At 37.7% G+C, this 18,637-nt stretch overlaps 1 protein-coding gene across 1 annotated transcript in view; it reads right to left on the reverse strand.

Moving 5' to 3' along the window:
• Positions 1-200: 200 nt before the first annotated feature.
• The window catches only part of Cdh7l1 (cadherin 7 like 1), a 361,963-nt gene continuing 343,526 nt past the window's right edge, over positions 201-18,637 (reverse strand). The window contains 1 exon segment of the mRNA XM_087596660.1: positions 201-4,599. Coding sequence (XP_087452786.1) covers positions 4,496-4,599 — 104 coding nt within the window. The 3' untranslated portion in view covers positions 201-4,495.

The raw sequence follows: 18,637 nt of genomic DNA on the forward strand, positions 1-18,637 counted from the left end.
ACACTTCTTAAAAAACATTAGGAAGAAATTCTTTTGTTATTTTTCTAATTCCAATACAGAATTTATTTAAATTGAAGTTTAAGGACTTATTTCAGAAAGAGCCAACAGGCATGAAAGAATCAGGCTGAAACCAGAACAGTTGTTGAAAATTTATCAAATTTATTTGAATTTTGATTGTTAAAATTTTTCTTTTTCTCTGGGATGGGGGGGGTGTTTGGATTTCCTTATGATCTTTCCATTAGAATATTCCTCAACCAATCTGCTTTTGATTATTTATATAGAAAAGTTTGGAGATGATACAATTCCATGTCCTTTTCCATTACTCTAGCAATATTAGTTTCTAAAATTTGTTTCTAAAATGGAACTGGGTAATTTTTAAAGAAGAAACATTATCAAAATATACCTGAAATTGTTTATTTGTGACGATTTTATTGAGTAACAAAATTGTATGACATAAAATAAAATGAGGGTTCTCTAATATCTACAGGTAGCTATCTAAGCAATAAAAGAAAACTGAGATTCTATAAATTGATGCTTGATCAAACACGGAGAGGGAGGGATGGAGGAACCTAGGTGAGAAAGGGGACGGGAGGGGAAGAGGGTAACATGATCAGGTATTAGGTTGGGGTAACACAACTGAAACCCTGAGAACGAGCAGAAAGAATGGAAACAGGCAACCTTGGGAGGTTACCCTTCAGAATGTACCTAGGAGGTGAGAGACTCTCAGGACTCAAAGGGAGGGACTTTAGATGAAATGTACTACTGTGGGGAGAGTAACGCCTCCAGCAGAAAGGCAAGGCATCAAGTGAGGGATGGCATTGCCATCCCACAGTCAAAAACTCTGACCCATAATTGTTCCTGTCTGAAAGAACTGCAGGGACAAAAATGGAGAAGAGCCTGAGGAAAAGGAGGTCCAGTGGCAGGCCCAAGCTTGGATCTGGGAGTTGGGGGTGGGAGAAGGGGCACTTCAGTGAGGAGGGAGCTTCAGTGTGCTCAAAAAAATGGGCCTATCATGACTGCCATGCAAAAGACCCAACGAACAGCTGAAAGAGTCAGATGCAGATATTTACACCCAACCAGTAAACAGAAGGAAAACCAACAGAAGGAAGCTGCTGACCCCTATGGCTGAATGACAGAAATGCTGGAAGAGGCTGAGGAGTGTGACCTTGTAGGAGGACCAGATGTCATCTCAATTACTAACCTGGATTCCGGAGGTCTCTCAGACAATGGGCCACCAACCAGGCAGCATAATCCAGCTTATATGAGGCCCCTGATACATCTACAGCTGGACTCAGAGAAGATTCAACTAACCCTCAAGAAACTGGAGGCCATAGGAAGTGGGGCAGTCTGGTGTGGGTGGCAGGTGGGGAGCGGTAGGGAGCCTCCTTGTGAAGTTGGAGGGAGGAATGAATTACGGAACAGCGAGAGGGTGGAGAGGGAGGGGGATAAAATCTGGACTGTAAAAAAAGATTAAAATAAATAAAAATAAATTGATGCTTGATGCTTTGAAGGTTTTGGTGATCTGTATAAGAAAATTAACAACAAAAAATGAATAATCTAAAAATGACTACATTATTTGGATAATTTTATGATATTATAAACAACCATAGTAGATGATGATGATGATGATGATGATGATGATGATGATAAACCTGAGTGAAAACACTAGAAATTATCTGCTGTTGCTGAAGATAAGGGGGAATGCAGATTGTCTACATCCTCTGACAGAAATCTGCACAATCTCTTCCTGGAAGCAAAGATAGATGGTATCCTGTCCTGTCCTGGAATGTAGATAGAGCTAGATGACTAGTTAGTTTTCTCCAGTGAAGTATTAACAGGTGTGATCTATTCTAAGTTCTACTTGGAGTGATTAAGAAATGTAAATGCTTTTCCCACATGCTTCCCACGGTTTAGAGCCTGGATGCACAGACTCTGAAGGATGACCACAGGACAGACATGTCTGAACCCTGAGAGACTGCTTGGCTCAGAGGTTCTACTAATTCACACTGCATGATGAAACAAACAATGTATTTTCTTAAAACAGCAGGCTGCTTAGGAATAAAGGGAAAAATTCAGCATAGCTTGAATTATGTATGAACAAAAAAAAGTTTATCTATTCATCAATGTTCTATAATGGTGTAGAACTACAATTGAAAACACCGTGTAGACACAATAATACTATGAAAACTTAATGTGAGTAGTTGCAGAGAATGAGGAGTTTCAGGGGTGTGTGTGTGTTTTAGAAATAAAGTTGGAAAGAGAAGTAGTAACTCTTTAACACTGGAATTTTTTGAGTTGTGATCTCTGTTTCAGGTTCACAGAAACTTAACTTTTCAACAGTTCTAATAGTTAGATTAATTAATATTGAAAGCTTTTTTTTCAGAAAATATAAAAAATAAAAAATTATAAACAACATATAAAGTAAAATGTAAACCATTTAAAAATATGTAAGAAACTAAATCTTGGCCTTGCATGTATCCCCCTGTCCTTAATGGGCTCTTGGCTTAGCTATTTTAAAGATTACACTGCTCCGGCCATAGCAGTGCTTAAGAATTTAGCTGGGTCACAGGGACTTTCTCAGCACTCCGTTCTAATTTGCAGTTCTGCTATAATAAAAGCCATAAATATATTGCTACTGTCTAGACGTTTTATCTGAAACAAGTGTCCTTTGTAGTCTCAAAGGACTTTTCCATTTTATTTCCAGTAAATCAAAGTATGTGAAGAGCTTCAGTTCTTATTAAGACATACCCTTCACAGTCCAGTGATTGCCAACTGTGGCAAGCCATTGACAGTTCATTTGCATATAACTGATGACTTCCATCAGGTAGTTGGCTCCAAAACACAATGGACATTTAGAGCACATCCAATATTTCTTTTTCTTTGATGAGCACCAAGTGCCAATTTTTATATATAATCTGACAATTGAAAAGTGAAGGCTTCTTTCCCTGACCTTACACTGTCTTCCACACTTTGAAATGACATATTATCATTGGACTTAATGTAGGCCTACACTTCTAAAAGACATTCAGCAATCCACTGTAGTTTGTTGTAAACCAATGATAGTTAAAAGAAGGAGACAGAGATAACAGTGATGACTTTTTAAAAGTACTTTATTATTCAATGTTATATTCATAACTAAATTTCATTTTATTTTTATAAAGTACCTTTGACATGATTTCATATTAATTACCTCCTGAGATATGATTGTCATTCATTTACTGAAAAGATTATATAACACTGGGAGATCTTAATTTTTAGGTCCATAAGAAGCTTTTAACTATAACTGCATATTGTCCTCCCAATATTTAGGAGTAACAGTGGTACATGTTTACATTTTTTTGTATGTTTGAGTGTGCATTCCTGTTTTTAGCACATGAATAACAAAAAATCCCACCCTTTCTCGTTAAAGTGATTTTCATTGCAACTGTTAATAAGAAGAATATGTTTAATTTCATTTCATACATAAGCTATATTTTAGTCATCAGTGTTTTCATCCCTGTTGGATGTAAGAGCTAAACTTTTCTGATTAGACTGCCTCATGGCTACTATGTCATCTTGGCTCTAGTTTAAGTGAGGCATAGACTTGTGCAGTTCATCTCCAGACTTCCTTGTGCATTCCCATGGTAAACTACCTAATGTAAGTGGCCTGAGGGAATAAGGGGGGATATTAAAGTAATAATAGATCAATATTAAGCACTTTGAGAACCCAGAATGCCTGCCATAGGTTATCCCTCAGATATGTGTCTGTTTTGCATGTTGGACTCTGCTCCCCACAGATGCACCACCTTCATTCTCTAATCCCATTCATGAAGTTGAGTGTGACTCTAAGAATAGACATATGAATAAAACTAAATTTAGATTCTTAAGGAACTGATGGTGTAACCACTGCACTTCAAATTCTTGCAGCACAAAGGCCAAGTAACTCATGTATAGAGCATGTTGGAGGTCTGTTCTTCCCTTTAGAATGAGCAATGTGGTCAAGAAGAGATTACCAAACAAAAAAACATGGTCTGTGGTCTAGACCCATTTTCAGAAACAATTCAAAAGACTTAAGTGATAAGACACATTCTGACAATCTATTTGAAATGTTTTGTTTCACCAAAATATCACACTGATAAAATTTTGAAAGGATAAAAATGATGAATTAAAAATTTAAGATATTAGAACAGGGAATTTTGAAGCTAAGAATTCTAAAGTTTGTAACCTTTATTAGCAGTGGAGCAAAACAGATTTCAGTCCAATGAGAAGTAATAAATGACACTGCACCCATGTCATCATGATTAGCAGATGTTCAATGAGGAAGATAAAGACTGCTCATCTAAACTTACTTAGAAATGAGGAACTAACTTGTCAACAGCCCCTTTTGCATATGTAAAGATTCCGCCTTTTATCCTGTTGATAGCAAATCATTCTGTGTTCATTACTAATATGTTTTTCTGAGGAGATAAGTTCAACTATTTAATGAAGCACTATGTTAGAAAATTTATTAGAGTTCTCATGATTTATAAAATTGCTTCATTTTTCTTTCTCTTATGGATCTAGCCACCAACTTCCCAACAATCTGGATGCCAGCTCTCTTGAGTATTGGATGTCCAGTCACTATAATACAAAATATAGGATTACATTAATAATGTCCAATCAATTCATATAATGGAAATACATTATGTTTTTTAAAATATTAATATATTATATGAAATTAATTTTGGTTGTGCTACAACATGCCAAAAAATGAATTGGACACATTTCTCTCATTTCTATTGTATCACCTTATAGATCTTGTCAACTGATTTTCCAAAGTCATTAATGGACTGAAGAGTTGAGAGAAGGTGCTGGAGAGATGAGTCAATGGTTAAGAACATTGTTGCTCTCCCAGAGGATCTCAATTCATTTCCCAGCACTGAAGTCAGGTGACTCCCCTTGGGTGGTAACTCTAACTCCCAGGAAGCACTACCCTCCTCTGGTCTCTCTAGGGACTGTCACACATGTGGCATATACTCATACATAGAGACATGAAGATAAATAAGATTAAATCCTTTCAAGAGTTGAGAGAAATTACATCAGGAAATAAATTTCATTGACATATAGAATATTTGAAATAAATGAGATATAGTATGCTCAATCACAAGAACAAACATATTAAAACTGATAGCATAATATAAATGCAGATACTTAATATAAGTCACTACTGTATATTGTGCCTGTATTTGGCTCATATTTATCTGTACAGTCATTCTGAAAGATATGAGTCATATATTTACCAAAGCCACCTTTATACATAGCAACTCAGAAATAGGCTTACGTAGCCTAACTGCTCAGGTACTACAGTTGTTAAACAAAAACACAAGCAACTGCCAGAAAATTTGCCATACTGTTGTGTTTATGTAGATTTGCACTGCTATTAGCCAAAGACCAAGCTTTACACAAGCAAAACTAAATTAAGCGGTGACAGCAAAGTATCTGAACAGGTACAGCTGCAAAAATAGTTAAGTAGATCATGAGTAAGGAAAGACGGTGAGTGTCATTGACCATCAAAGATTAGTGGCTACGGTATAGAATCATTCATCCTCTAGGTAGAAATAGCAAGTACCAAAACGTCTAAAAAGACAAAAAGAGGTAAATGTTGGTGAGGGTGTGCATAAGGGAAAGGTTGCAGTTATTGTGCAAACCAGGTCCATGGTTCTTAAAGATATTAAAAATAAAACTGTCTACCTTAGGATGCAGCAATCCCTCTTTTATGCACACAACCAATGATGTGCACATGATCAGCGAACGGATTTTGCAACATTATTAGAAGGATTTCTGCAGCTTCATATTCACTCACTGCAGCACTATGAATAATGGTAAGATAGAAGAACAGGTGTCTAACCAGCATACATTGCCAAGTATGAATATTGAAATGTTAAGTCTTTGACAAGGAGACCCTGCTATTTGTCACATAATGCTATAACAAATAAGGCAGAAGTTGGAGGACATTGTACCACATAAAATGCTCTTACTTATGTGTAGAATTTTTAAACTTCAAATATAGAGAGTTAGAAAGTAAATCTGGACTCAGGAGTATGAGCTTGGGAGTAGGAGGGTATGTCACCGGTTAAGAACGGCAGAGGTGAACAGTGAAGGCATGCGGGGAGACAATGTACAGCATGAGAGTAGTAATTAATAAAATTGCACCACACATGGGATCCCTGCCAAATGAATAGATTTCTATTGCATTTGTCAAAAACAAAAAGCAAGTGAAAATGGGTCCATCTATGAGATGATGGGCATATTAATTTGCTTGGCTATAGTTACCATTCTACGGTCCACATATATCCCACAAAATTATGTTGTATACCTTAAACATGTATAATAAAATCTATTCTAAAAAATATAAGTTAGATTACATCAGTATAGTTTATCAAATAATATGGCTTAGTGATTACTTCCTCTGTGGTTGTATGAAAACAACTATACCCATTAGGGTCCTGACCTGATACACTTACATAAGAGGAACATGTATTATAGATGCAATATATTAATTATAAAACATTTTCTATTGTGAACTTTTTAACAACATGCAATGTCAAATATGCATCTCATCATGTGAACAAGGAACATCGTATATTTCTTTTGATATTTCTATAAATTAAATGATGTCATTAAAAAGAAAATATGACTCACACTTAGCAAGTATTCAAAATACAGTTTGAGCACTATTGTCTATACTATATTATAATATAGACTTTTAAAAGAAATTTCCCTGACAGTTGGTTAATAGGTTGTTCATAAACATTTAAATTAAATAAAGCATCATTTCCCTGTAGTAGATATACAAATATAAATACACATGACATAATTTTAATCTTTCAAAGTAAATATTCTTGACCTTCATCTATGTCATATGGCAGAAGAGATTCACAAAATAATCTTTTTGATTAAAAACAGTCAAATTCTGAATAAAATGTTAAGTGCATTTTAATTTTGTTGCTAAGCTGGCAGATAGGGAAGACAGTGAAGCCAAAACCAAAGTGAAATCAGTAACATCAGAAGGTGTTTCAGCGTTTCAGCTCAGGGTTTTCTGGGAAACTCAGGGTACCTGAATTAGGGTATATGAAGGGAACATGGACAGGATATTGTTCACAGGTTTCCACCTGTGAGGCCACCCTAGATGGGACATCTCAGAAGATCATATCATCTGAAAAGAAAGGGAGGAGATAGGGTGTGATGGGAAGAGGAAGCTGAGAAAAATGAGGGAACAAAAGGAAACTTGCTTCCTAGTGCATGAGCAGACAGGCCCAACCACCAACACTAAACCCTGGCTACATGTCCCAGCCCATGTCTCTTGTGTGGACCCCAAATGCTTCAAATTTAAAATCTGTTGAGCTCCAAGAAGAAATCAAGACAGCAATTTCAATGAAGATCACTGAAATATTATGTCATTGAGCATAACTCATAAAATTCCAGATTCATCACTCTATTTTTAAAGAAGAAAGAAGGTTACATGGCAGTTTCTACAATATAGCATCCATTTTTAAAAAGTCATACACATAGCAAGATGTGAAATAGTATCAAAATAAAGTGTATGATAAAGATTGAGCTTTATATTTCTCTTTGTATGTATTTTCCACTAAAATTATGTGACAATACAAATATTAGATAATTTTAAGTTTCTAGAATAGATTATACAACAGGCATTTCACAGAATTAAGAAATAATTAGAAGTCACATATTTTGTTTATACTTAAAGGATTGCAAATTGTGAAATATTTAAATAGAACAGAGAGTATTGCAGTATGTATAATTTTAAGATGTATTTTTAAATATGATATTTCATTTTCTTTCTCAATAATTAAGGTACTGTGCCTTCTGTTTTTTAAGTATTTACAAATTAGACATTAATAATCGATGCAAATCTCCTGACCTGTCCAAAGATACATTCTATCCTTCTGCTGTCCTTCTACAGCACTGACTACTTTCTTTACTATTTTATAAATCTATATCGCATGACTTTGAAAGAAGAAAATAGCTTGTGTTCCAAAACACATGTGTATGTTACGGGCTCTCTATTTATTGGGCCTGGGTTTCCAAAGTTCATGGCAAGAGATATTATCTGGGGTCATTGTAGATCTTGGTTTGTTTCCTAGGACAAAGACAAAAAGAAAGTAAAAAAAATTACAATCATGTTTTCATGTGACTTAGCTAAAACAAATGAAATAGTCTATAATTTAACAGTTGTGGTCTGTACCATTAGAAGATAATCAGAGGCAATACATAAGAAAATCAATATCTAGGGCATAAAATGTATTTAAATAATTGTTAAGATTTTAAAAAGCAACAAATGTCAAGATTTTAACTATGTTGTATCATGGATTTCAGAAATGCAGGGGCTCTGAGCAGTGATAGAACAGATTGTCAAGAACTATAACTGCGAAACACCAGGAAAACCCTTTGGGCAGAAAAATACACTCAATAAGAGTATAGTGACCTGAGTGATCCATCTCTAGTTCTACATGAAGGTACTTGGTAGTTGGTATTTATGTACTCTGGATGGTTTCTCTGTATTTGGATAGGTTCTCTAGTCCCTTTTTCATCTTCTTCTCTTTCCATGCATAGGGAGATCTTGAGCACTGTATTATGGAAGGAAGGCTTCGGTGGGAAAATGAAAAGAGGCAAAAGGCCATTCTCCTATATGATGCCAGAACAGACAAACACATCAATGACCCAACAGAGTGACAGTGGTATAAAGACAGGAAAGGGGCTTCTTCCTTCACTGTGTGTGCTTTATTCCACATGACTCGTCAGAACTCATCATTAGGGGTGAAAGTGGCAAGGGAGGCACCAACAAATCTTCACCAGGCTCCCTAAGCTTCAGTCCCTAAGCTTCAGCAGGGCATCACGAGACAGGGGTTGGGTGGGTGAGTACCAAGTGCTGAGAACTTGGAGTTCTGTGTTGCAGTCTAGAGTGATGCATCTATGATCAAGTGTGAACTAAGATGTCTAAGAGAATCTGGAACCATCACTGAAGTTATGGGGATGGCTTCCGACAGACAACACATGAGTATAGGCATTCACTTGTAAATATGTGTGCACTCATGGTTATGTAGGATTGTGAAATATTAAAACTACATCTCTCACTTACCATTGTCTCTAGTTTCTGATGCTGCTATTTAGAGGGCAAGAGTGACTTCCTAAAGATAACTGAATAGAAAACACCTCGTTTCTGATGTTTACCAAGTTTAACAAAAACAAATCAGTAGCAGTTAATAAATATTTTCATCTTGAGGTTTTAAATGTGCAAAACTGGAAAACATATAGGCGCTTAATAAAACTTAATTCATCCTCTGAAAAAGGGTGAATAATTCTGTGAATCCACACACGCACTTCCTTCAAGCAGAAAAATCCAAGAACAAAGACATGCACATTTCAAGAGGGAAGTTATAAAAGACAAAGGATAAAAAGTATAAAAGTAAGCTTCCCACTTGGAAGGATATAATTTCCTTCAGCATGAGTGGCATTTAGGGATCTAGGAAGTGAGAGTCCGGAGGACTTGGCACATGGGACATATGGTAAGAAGATCCTGTGATGACATGAGAACTCTGTCCAAATGAACGGAAACAAGAACTGAAGAGCAGACTAATGGAGAAAAAAAGAGAACCATGTTAGGCTCTGAGCAGCGTAGCCAAGGTTCCCTCTCCCTGGCTCCTTGGCCTGGGGAAAGAAAAGGGAAGACCACAAAGATATGAACTGTGTGCATATTATTAGGATGGTCGAAGACTAGGGAAGTTTGATTGCAAACTTCTTAGAAAAGCCAGGCTGAGGGCTGTATACAGCCAGGCTTCTGCAGTCTTGCAGAACAAACTGATCCCCACATGGTAAGAGGAAATCTAATATGGCTGTGAAATCTCTGGAGGGACATTCTGAGAGGACTAGCTGACCAGAACTGACTCCAGTTTGCAAAAAGTAAACACAGAGTTGGAAGCTCTCAACTCCAGGCACCTTGGCAAATATCACATTGATGTCACTGAAAGGCCGCAGGGTCCAAGTAACACAGGTTACAGAATACAGTAGGTTAGCGCCAGGAATGCTAGAACTCAGAACCACTGAATAGATGAGAAGAAATGAGAGGGCAGGCCTCTTATGAAGGACTGTCAGCAAAGAGGCCCTAACAATCATGTGTTAGTAACAAGTGCTATACATTCACGACCTCTTCATACTTAAGACAGGAAAACCAAACTCAGAGCGAAAGCAAATCCAAGGATATGGATGGGAAGACACTGCAGAGGAGTTCGAAAGAAAACTGGAGACAGAGGTAAAATGTGGATGGATAAGGATTACAGATACATTTACAGAGGGGGAGAGAGTGGAGAATGGGAGAGGAGAGGAAGAGGAAAAGGGAAATCAACTAACTGACTTTTTTTTCTGCAATAAGCAGATCCAGCTTCAAAATATCATTTACAATAAAACAGCCAATTATTCTTGAAGAAATGAACCATTCGAAGGTAATTCCAGAAATAAAGCATTGCAAGAAGATACAGGAGTCTAGCTTTAAAAGAACATACCTACGTAAATATAATTAATGTATAATGATATTAATTAAAAATGATAAAATGGAACCATTACACAATATTTCTTAAAAACCTGTGATGTCGCCAGTCTCTGGAAGGAAAATAGTATTAATAACCCATCTTTTCCCCAAATTGAAATGAACTGTTTTGTAGTTTATATTTAATTTAAAAAATATATTTATTTGCTGGAATGTACGTCTAACATGATGCAACATGTCTAACATGATGTCAAGAAGCAGCTCACAGAATAGTTCCTGATGTCTATCATGTGGGCCCCAAGAAGTCACTTCCCTCTGTCTGCCGTATGGGTCCTAAGAACTAAACTCAGGGTTTCAGTACTGACAAATTCCTTTGGCAGCTGAGCCATCTTGGAGGACCTGTTTTGTGATTCCAAAACATTAACTTCAGAAAGAGCATCTTCCATCTTCAGCCGAGTGAGGTCTGCTTAAGTGCTTTGTCACCTGAGCGATCCTCATTAATGACATCATCTATAAGTCACACCGATAGCAGGTTCTAATGCTTTAACTGTGTTACATTGTCCCTGTGTCTATTTTTCCCAACCTCATATAGTTTACTGTCTTCTGTAACAGCATGGAGAAATTCATTTTTCGAAAAAATATGTAATCTCAGAAGAAGTAATATCAAAGAAATCAAATAGATGTCCAAAGAGCCATTAAACAATAACCAACAACAACAAAAACAAAAACATGGCATGAAGATGACTGAAACAGGTGCAGATACTCTCAGCCAAACATTGGACAGAGGTCGAGGACTCTTTCAGAATGAATTATTGAGGGCCACAAAGGTTATAGGAACTCCACAGGAAGACCAAAAGAGCCAACTAACCTGGACCACTGGGAGCTCTACAGGACTGAGCCACCAATCAAGGAGCATACATGAGCTGGACCTAGGCCCCCTGCACATATGTAGCAGATGTGCAGCTCAATCACCAAGGCTGCCTTGTCTGGCTGCAGTGGGAGAGGATGTGCCTAATCTTGTAGAGATTTGACATGTCAGGGTGGAGGGGATACCTAGGAGGGTCTCAACTTCTCAGAGGAGGGGAGGGAGCATGGGAGAGGGACTTTATGAAGTAATACCGAAGAAGGTAGCATTTGTGAAACAAAGAGATAAACAAACAAACAAACAAACAAACATGGTTTGAGAAGTAGATCATAAAAGAAATGGATTCCCTATAAAGTCCTCCATTTTTCTGCATGTTTAGGTGCCTTTAACAATGACATGTTAGAAAAAAATGCATAAGGGGCTCATAAACACTTGAGATACTTGCATTCTGTCAATCAAAAACTAGAATTTGAATAAGAATACAAACAACGGTGGGAATAATTGTCACCGTGTATAATGTTTACTCTGTGAAGGTATTGTGGGAAGTGCTGACCTCAGCTATCTCTACATTCCTTTCTACTAGTGTGAGTCATCACAGAAATGCAGGCCCCTGTGTGTGACATGCTTCACTGGACTGTTGGCAAGGCTTCAGCCACTTGTAGACTTCAGAAGCTTGCCAGTAATTCATGGAAACCACTGTTCTATTGAAGCGACACTGCGTCTCATTCTTTGCCTTTTGCTGTGTTTGCATTGTCTTTGAGTCTTCAGTAATTCTCTCCATTGTCTCACTACACTAATCTCTATGACCAATGTCTTAAAGTGACGTGACTGTTCAATAAACAGTTTAATGATGCTTTTTTTCCCTTTGACTTCTGTGTGCCCCCTCACTCCTCAAATCCATGGCCTTTTAAAGGATTATTATTGTTGTTCACACACATACATGCATAAATATGTAAACACAGCCCACTGAGTCTGATTAATGCCACTTGTATGTACATGACTCCAGGACTGACCACTTAGCATTGGATAACCAATTAGGAAGCTCATTCTTGACTTATTTATTCTCTCTTCCGTGAGTTGCCTGTAGTTCTTTGTCTAGGTTGAGGCCCTGTGAAACTTTCCCCTGTTGTGTTAATGTGTCTATTCATGTTGTTACTGGTCAAGTATTTAAGCAGCCACATTCTTAGGAATGTGCACCTTTACAATTTACATGAAAATAGCAATTGACAAATGTCATACATATTAATTTTATAAGGTAATATTTGCTTTTTTATGCCTACATTTTAAGTCTAAACCAGGTTGGGCAAACCTGAGGCAGGGGCATCACCATGAATTTGAGGTTGAACTAGAGTACACAATAAGTTCTTGGACAGAGTTCTTGAAACCCTGGATTCACTCCTCCTCCCTTAGACACCCATGTCAATTCTATAAACTTCAATGCTAATGGTGATTAACTTGGAGTGTAAGAGCACGCAGATGTGGAGTTAGCTAGCATTCTACTTTCCTGTAATTTGAAATTGTCACAAACGAACTATCTTTATGTCATGTTTCTCTCTCTCTCTCTCTCTCTCTCTCTCTCTCTCTCTCTCTCTCTCTCATCCCTACTCTGAGTCAGTCTTTCACTCTCCCCAATTCCCCAAAAATCTCCTGAGTTAAACAAATGAACTGACTCTTTATAATAAAAGTGCTAATCTATTTGCAAATTTAAAATAGAAATGAAAATAGCATAGACTAGGGAGTTTCATTCTCCAAGAATTCTTGGGGCACCCCTAAGCTAACCACCATAGTTCTTTTCTACTACTTTGTTCCACATAACTATTCTATAAATGAGAATGGTCCATACTCCCCACACATTGACATCTACCTTGCCCACTGGTGCTCTAGAAAGGAGTAGTGATGAAAAGATCATGACTGCTTTTCATGCTTTGGAGTTGCAAAAGTTGCATATAGTTAAGAGTCAAAAATACATATACAGATTTGACTTTAAGCCTTTTTGCTAGCTGGATTTCTAAAAGTGTGGTGAGCCGTGGAGCCTTACAGCAGTGTGGACAGAACTCTACTACTATCCCAACATCTCACTGACACCTCTCCTCTGTTAGAGGTCATGAACACCTTGGTCCGAATGTGGAAGTGACTGAATTTTTAGTTTGTGAGTGATTTCTCTACATCTTTGACCTATTTTGTGATTAGAATATTCAGCTATTTTCTATTGTTCCTCATTAGTTACATTTAACTTCTGCCCTTCAAAATCAAATTCTCCTTCAAATCCAATATTAAAGGTTCATGTTATATTTCAATGAAGATTTTATAAAGCACCTTTGTTCTTTTTTTCTGACTATCTATCCTGCTCCTGTGGTAAATATATAGAATGAAGTTCCCACCAATAACTTTTTATTTAGACTGGTTAAATCTTATCAATTGCTTTCCATGGTAATTGGTAATATGTGCTGATTAAATGTGTTAATATAATAGACCATGCAACAGAAATATGGTATTCTTATATTCCTATAGCAGTATGTCAGGTTTTAATAGAAACCTGATTCTAGACTTTTCTCCATTCAATGCTTTTTACTATTAAGGCAAATGATTTCTAACCAATTTCAGGTTTCTAAAACCTTCCTTGGATTCTGCAGGCCTAATTATAAGAAATAACCTCTCTGAGAAGTCCCAGGCAGGGTTTATCCAAGCAACCTGCCATTTCCATTAACTGGATCTTGCTTTCTGTCATGGCCGAGTAGGGAAGCTCTGAGCAAAAACTCTGAGAGGTGAGGATACAAGAGTGGCTTCAATGTTCCCAATTTCAGATTTTTCAGAATTCCTTCTTTTGAAGCTTAAAGAGGATGAAAAGGAAAATACAATGCAAAAACCGCGAAGACATCAGAATCATTGTAAAGGATCAATTTCTCTGAGCTCAGGACATGTGATGTTTCTTAACCTATTCACACATTGATGATCATGAAAATTGATTCTTTTTTTTTGTCTTTTTTTTTATTAACTTGAGTATTTCTTATATACATTTCGAGTGTTATTCCCTTTCCGGTTTCCAGGCAAAAATCCCCCTCCCTCTTCCCCCTCCCCTTCCTTATGGGAATTCCCCTCCCAACCCTCCCCCCCTTGCCGCCCTCCCCCCAACAGTCTAGTTCACTGGGGGTTCAGTCTTAGCAGGACCCAGGGCTTCCCCTTCCACTGGTGCTCTTACTAGGATATTCATTGCTACCTATGAGGTCAGAGTCCAGGGTCAGTTCATTTATAGTCTTTAGGTAGTGGCTTAGTCCATGGAAGCTCTGGTTGCTTGGCATTGTTGTACATATGGGGTCTCGAGCCCCTTCAAGCTCTTCCAGTTCTTTCTCTGATTCCTTCAACGGGGGTTCTATTCTCAGTTCAGTGGTTTGCTGCTGGCATTCGCCTCTGTATTTGCTGTATTCTGGCTGTGTCTCTCAGGAGAGAGCTACATCCGGCTCCTGTCGGTCTGCACTTCTTTGCTTCATCAATCTTGTCTAATTGGTGGCTGTATATGTATGGGCCACATGTGGGGCAGGCTCTGAATGGGTGTTACTTCAGTCTCTGTTTTAATCTTTGCCTCTCTCTTCCCTGCCCAGGGTATTCTTGTTCCCCTTTTAAAGGAGGCGTGAAACATTCACATTTTGATCATCCGTCTTGAGTTTCATTTGTTCTAGGCATCTAGGGTAATTCAAGCATTTGGGCTAATAGCCACTTATCAATGAGTGCATACCATGTATGTCTTTCTCTGATTGGGTTAGCTCACGCAGGATAATATTTTCCAGTTCCAACCATTTGCCTACGAATTTCATAAAGCCGTTGTTTTTGATAGCTGAGTAATATTCCATTGTGTAGATGTACCACATTTTCTGTATCCATTCCTCTGTTGAAGGGCATCTGGGTTCTTTCCAGCTTCTGGCTATTGTAAATAAGGCTGCGATGAACATAGTGGAGCACGTGTCTTTTTTATATGTTGGGGCATCTTCTGGGTATATGCCTAAAAGAGGTATAGCTGGATCCTCAGGTAGTTCAATGTCCAATTTTCTGAGGAACCTCCAGACTGATTTCCAGAATGGTTGTACCAGTCTGCAATCCCACCAACAATGGAGGAGTGTTCCTCTTTCTCCGCATCCTCGCCAGCATTGGCTGTCACCTGAGTTTTTGATCTTAGCCGTTCTCACTGGTGTGAGGTGAAATCTCAGGGTTGTTTTGATTTGCATTTCCCTTATGACTAAAGATGTTGAACATTTCTTTAGGTGTTTTCAGCCATTCGGCATTCCTCAGCTGTGAATTGTTTGTTTAGCTCTGAACCCCAATTCTTAATAGGGTTATTTGTCTCCCTGCGGTCTAACTTCTTGAGTTCTTTGTATATTTTGGATATAAGGCCTCTATCTGTTGTAGGATTGGTAAAGATCTTTTCCCAATCTGTTGGTTGCTGTTTTGTCCTAACCACAGTGTCCTTTGCCTTACAGAAGCTTTGCAGTTTTATGAGATCCCATTTGTCGATTCTTGATCTTAGAGCATAAGCCATTGGTGTTTTGCTCAGGAAATTTTTTCCAGTGCCCATGTGTTCCAGATGCTTCCCTAGTTTTTCTTCTATTAGTTTGAGTGTGTCTGGTTTGATGTGGAGGTCCTTGATCCACTTGAACTTAAGCTTTGTACAGGGTGATAAGCATGGATCGATCTGCATTCTTCTACATATTGACCTCCAGTTGAACCAGCACCATTTGCTCAAAATGCTATCTTTTTTCCATTGGATGGTTTTGGCTCCTTTGTCAAAAATCAAGTGACCATAGGTGTGTGGGTTCATTTCTGGGTCTTCAATTCTATTCCACTGGTCTATCTGTCTGTCTCTGTACCAATATCATGCAGTTTTTATCACTATTGCTCTGTAATACTGCTTGAGTTCAGGGATAGTGATTCCCCCTGAAGTCCTTTTATTGTTGAGGATAGTTTTAGCTATACTGGGTTTTTTGTTATTCCAGCTGAATTTGAAAATTGTTCTGTCTAACTCTTTGAAGAATTGGATTGGTATTTTGATGGGGATTGCATTGAATCTGTAGATTGCTTTTGGTAAAATGGCCATTTTTACTATATTAATCCTGCCAATCCATGAGCATGGGAGATCTTTCCATCTTCTGAGGTCTACTTCAATTTCTTTCTTCAGTATCTTGATGTTCTTATTGTACAGATCTTTTACTTGCTTGGTTAAAGTCACAACGAGGTACTTTATATTATTTGGGTCTATTATGAAGGGTGTCGTTTCCCTAATTTCTTTCTCGGCTTGTTTCTCTTTTGTGTAGAGGAAGGCTACTGATTTATTTGAGTTAATTTTATACCCAGCCACTTTGCTGAAGTTGTTTATCAGCTTTAGTAGTTCTCTGGTGGAACTTTTGGGATCACTTAAATATACTACCATATCATCTGCAAATAGTGATATTTTGACTTCTTCTTTTCCGATCTGTATCCCCTTGACCTCCTTTTGTTGTCTGATTGCTCTGGCTAGAAGTTCAAGAACTATATTGAATAAGTAGGGAGAGAGTGGGCAGCCTTGTCTAGTCCCTGATTTTAGTGGGATTGCTTCAAGTTTCTCTCCATTTAGTTTAACGTTAGCAACTGGTTTGCTGTGTATGGCTTTTACTATGTTTAGGTATGGGCCTTGAATTCCTATTCTTTCCAGGACTTTTATCATGAAGGGGTATTGAATTTTATCAAATGCTTTCTCAGCATCTAATGAAATGATCATGTGGTTTTGTTCTTTCAGTTTGTTTATATAATGGATCACGTTAATGGTTTTCCGTATATTAAACCATCCCTGCCTGTCTGGGATGAAGCCTACTTGATCATGGTGGATGATTGTTTTGATGTGCTCTTGGATTCGGTTTGCCAGAATTTTGTTGAGTATTTTTGCGTCGATATTCTTAAGGGAAATTGGTCTGAAGTTCTCTTTCTTTGTTGTGTCTTTGTGTGGTTTAGGTATAAAAGTTTTGTGGCTTCATAGAAGGAATTCGGTAGTGTTCCATCTGTTTCAATTTTGTGGAATAGTTTGGATAATATTGGTATGAGGTCTTCTATGAAGGTCTGATAGAATTCTGGACTAAACCCGTCTGGACCTGGGCTCTTTTTGGTTGGGAGACCTTTAATGACTGCTTCTATTTCCTTAGGAGTTGTGGGGTTGTTTAACTGGTTTATCTGTTCCTGATTTAACTTAGGTACCTGGTATCTGTCTAGGAAATTGTCCATTTCCTGCAGATTTTCAAGTTTTGTTGAATATAGGCTTTTATAGTAAGATCTGATGATTTTTTGAATTTCCTCTGAATGTCTCCCTTCATTTCTGATTTTGTTAATTTGGACGCACTCTCTGTGTCCTCTCGTTAGTCTGGCTAAGGGTTTATCTATCTTGTTGATTTTCTCAAAGAACCAACTTTTGGTTCTGTTGATTCTTTCTATGGTCCTTTTTGTTTCTACTTGGTTAATTTCAGCTCTGAGTTTGATTATTTCCTGCCTTCTACTCCTCCTGGGTGTATTTGCTTCTTTTTGTTCTAGAGCTTTTAGGTGTGCTGTCAAGCTGGTGACAAATGTCTTTCCTGTTTCTTTCTGCAGGCACTCAGCGCTATGAGTTTTCCTCTTAGCACAGCTTTCATTGTGTCCCATAAGTTTGGGTATGTTGTACCTTCATTTTCATTAAATTCTAAAAAGTCTTTAATTTCTTTCTTTATTTCTTCCTTGACCAGGTTATCGTTGAGTAGACCATTGTTCAATTTCCACGTATATGTGGGCATTCTTCCCTTATTGTTATTGAAGACCAGTTTTAGGCCGTGGTGGTCCGATAGCACGCATGGGATTATTTCTATCTTTCTGTACCTGTTGAAGCCCGTTTTTTGACCAATTATATGGTCAATTTTGGAGAAAGTACCATGAGGAGCTGAGAAGAAGGTATATCCTTTTGCTTTAGGATAGAATGTTCTATAAATATCCGTTAAGTCCATTTGGCTCATGACTTCTCTTAGTCTGTCTACGTCTCTGTTAAATTTCTGTTTCCATGATCTGTCCATTAATGAGAGTGGGGTGGTGAAATCTCCTACTATTATTGTATGAGGTGCAATGTGTGTTTTGAGCTTTAGTAAGGTTTCTTTTACATATGTAGGTGCCCTTGTATTTGTGGCATAGATATTTAGGATTGAGAGTTCATCTTGGTGGATTTTTCCTTTGATGAATATGAAGTGTCCTTCCTTATCTTTTTTGATGAC

The sequence above is a fragment of the Rattus norvegicus genome, chromosome 19 (genome assembly GCF_021556685.1).
Source record: "Rattus norvegicus strain SHRSP/BbbUtx chromosome 19, alternate assembly SHRSP_T2T, whole genome shotgun sequence".
NCBI lineage: Eukaryota > Metazoa > Chordata > Mammalia > Rodentia > Muridae > Rattus > Rattus norvegicus.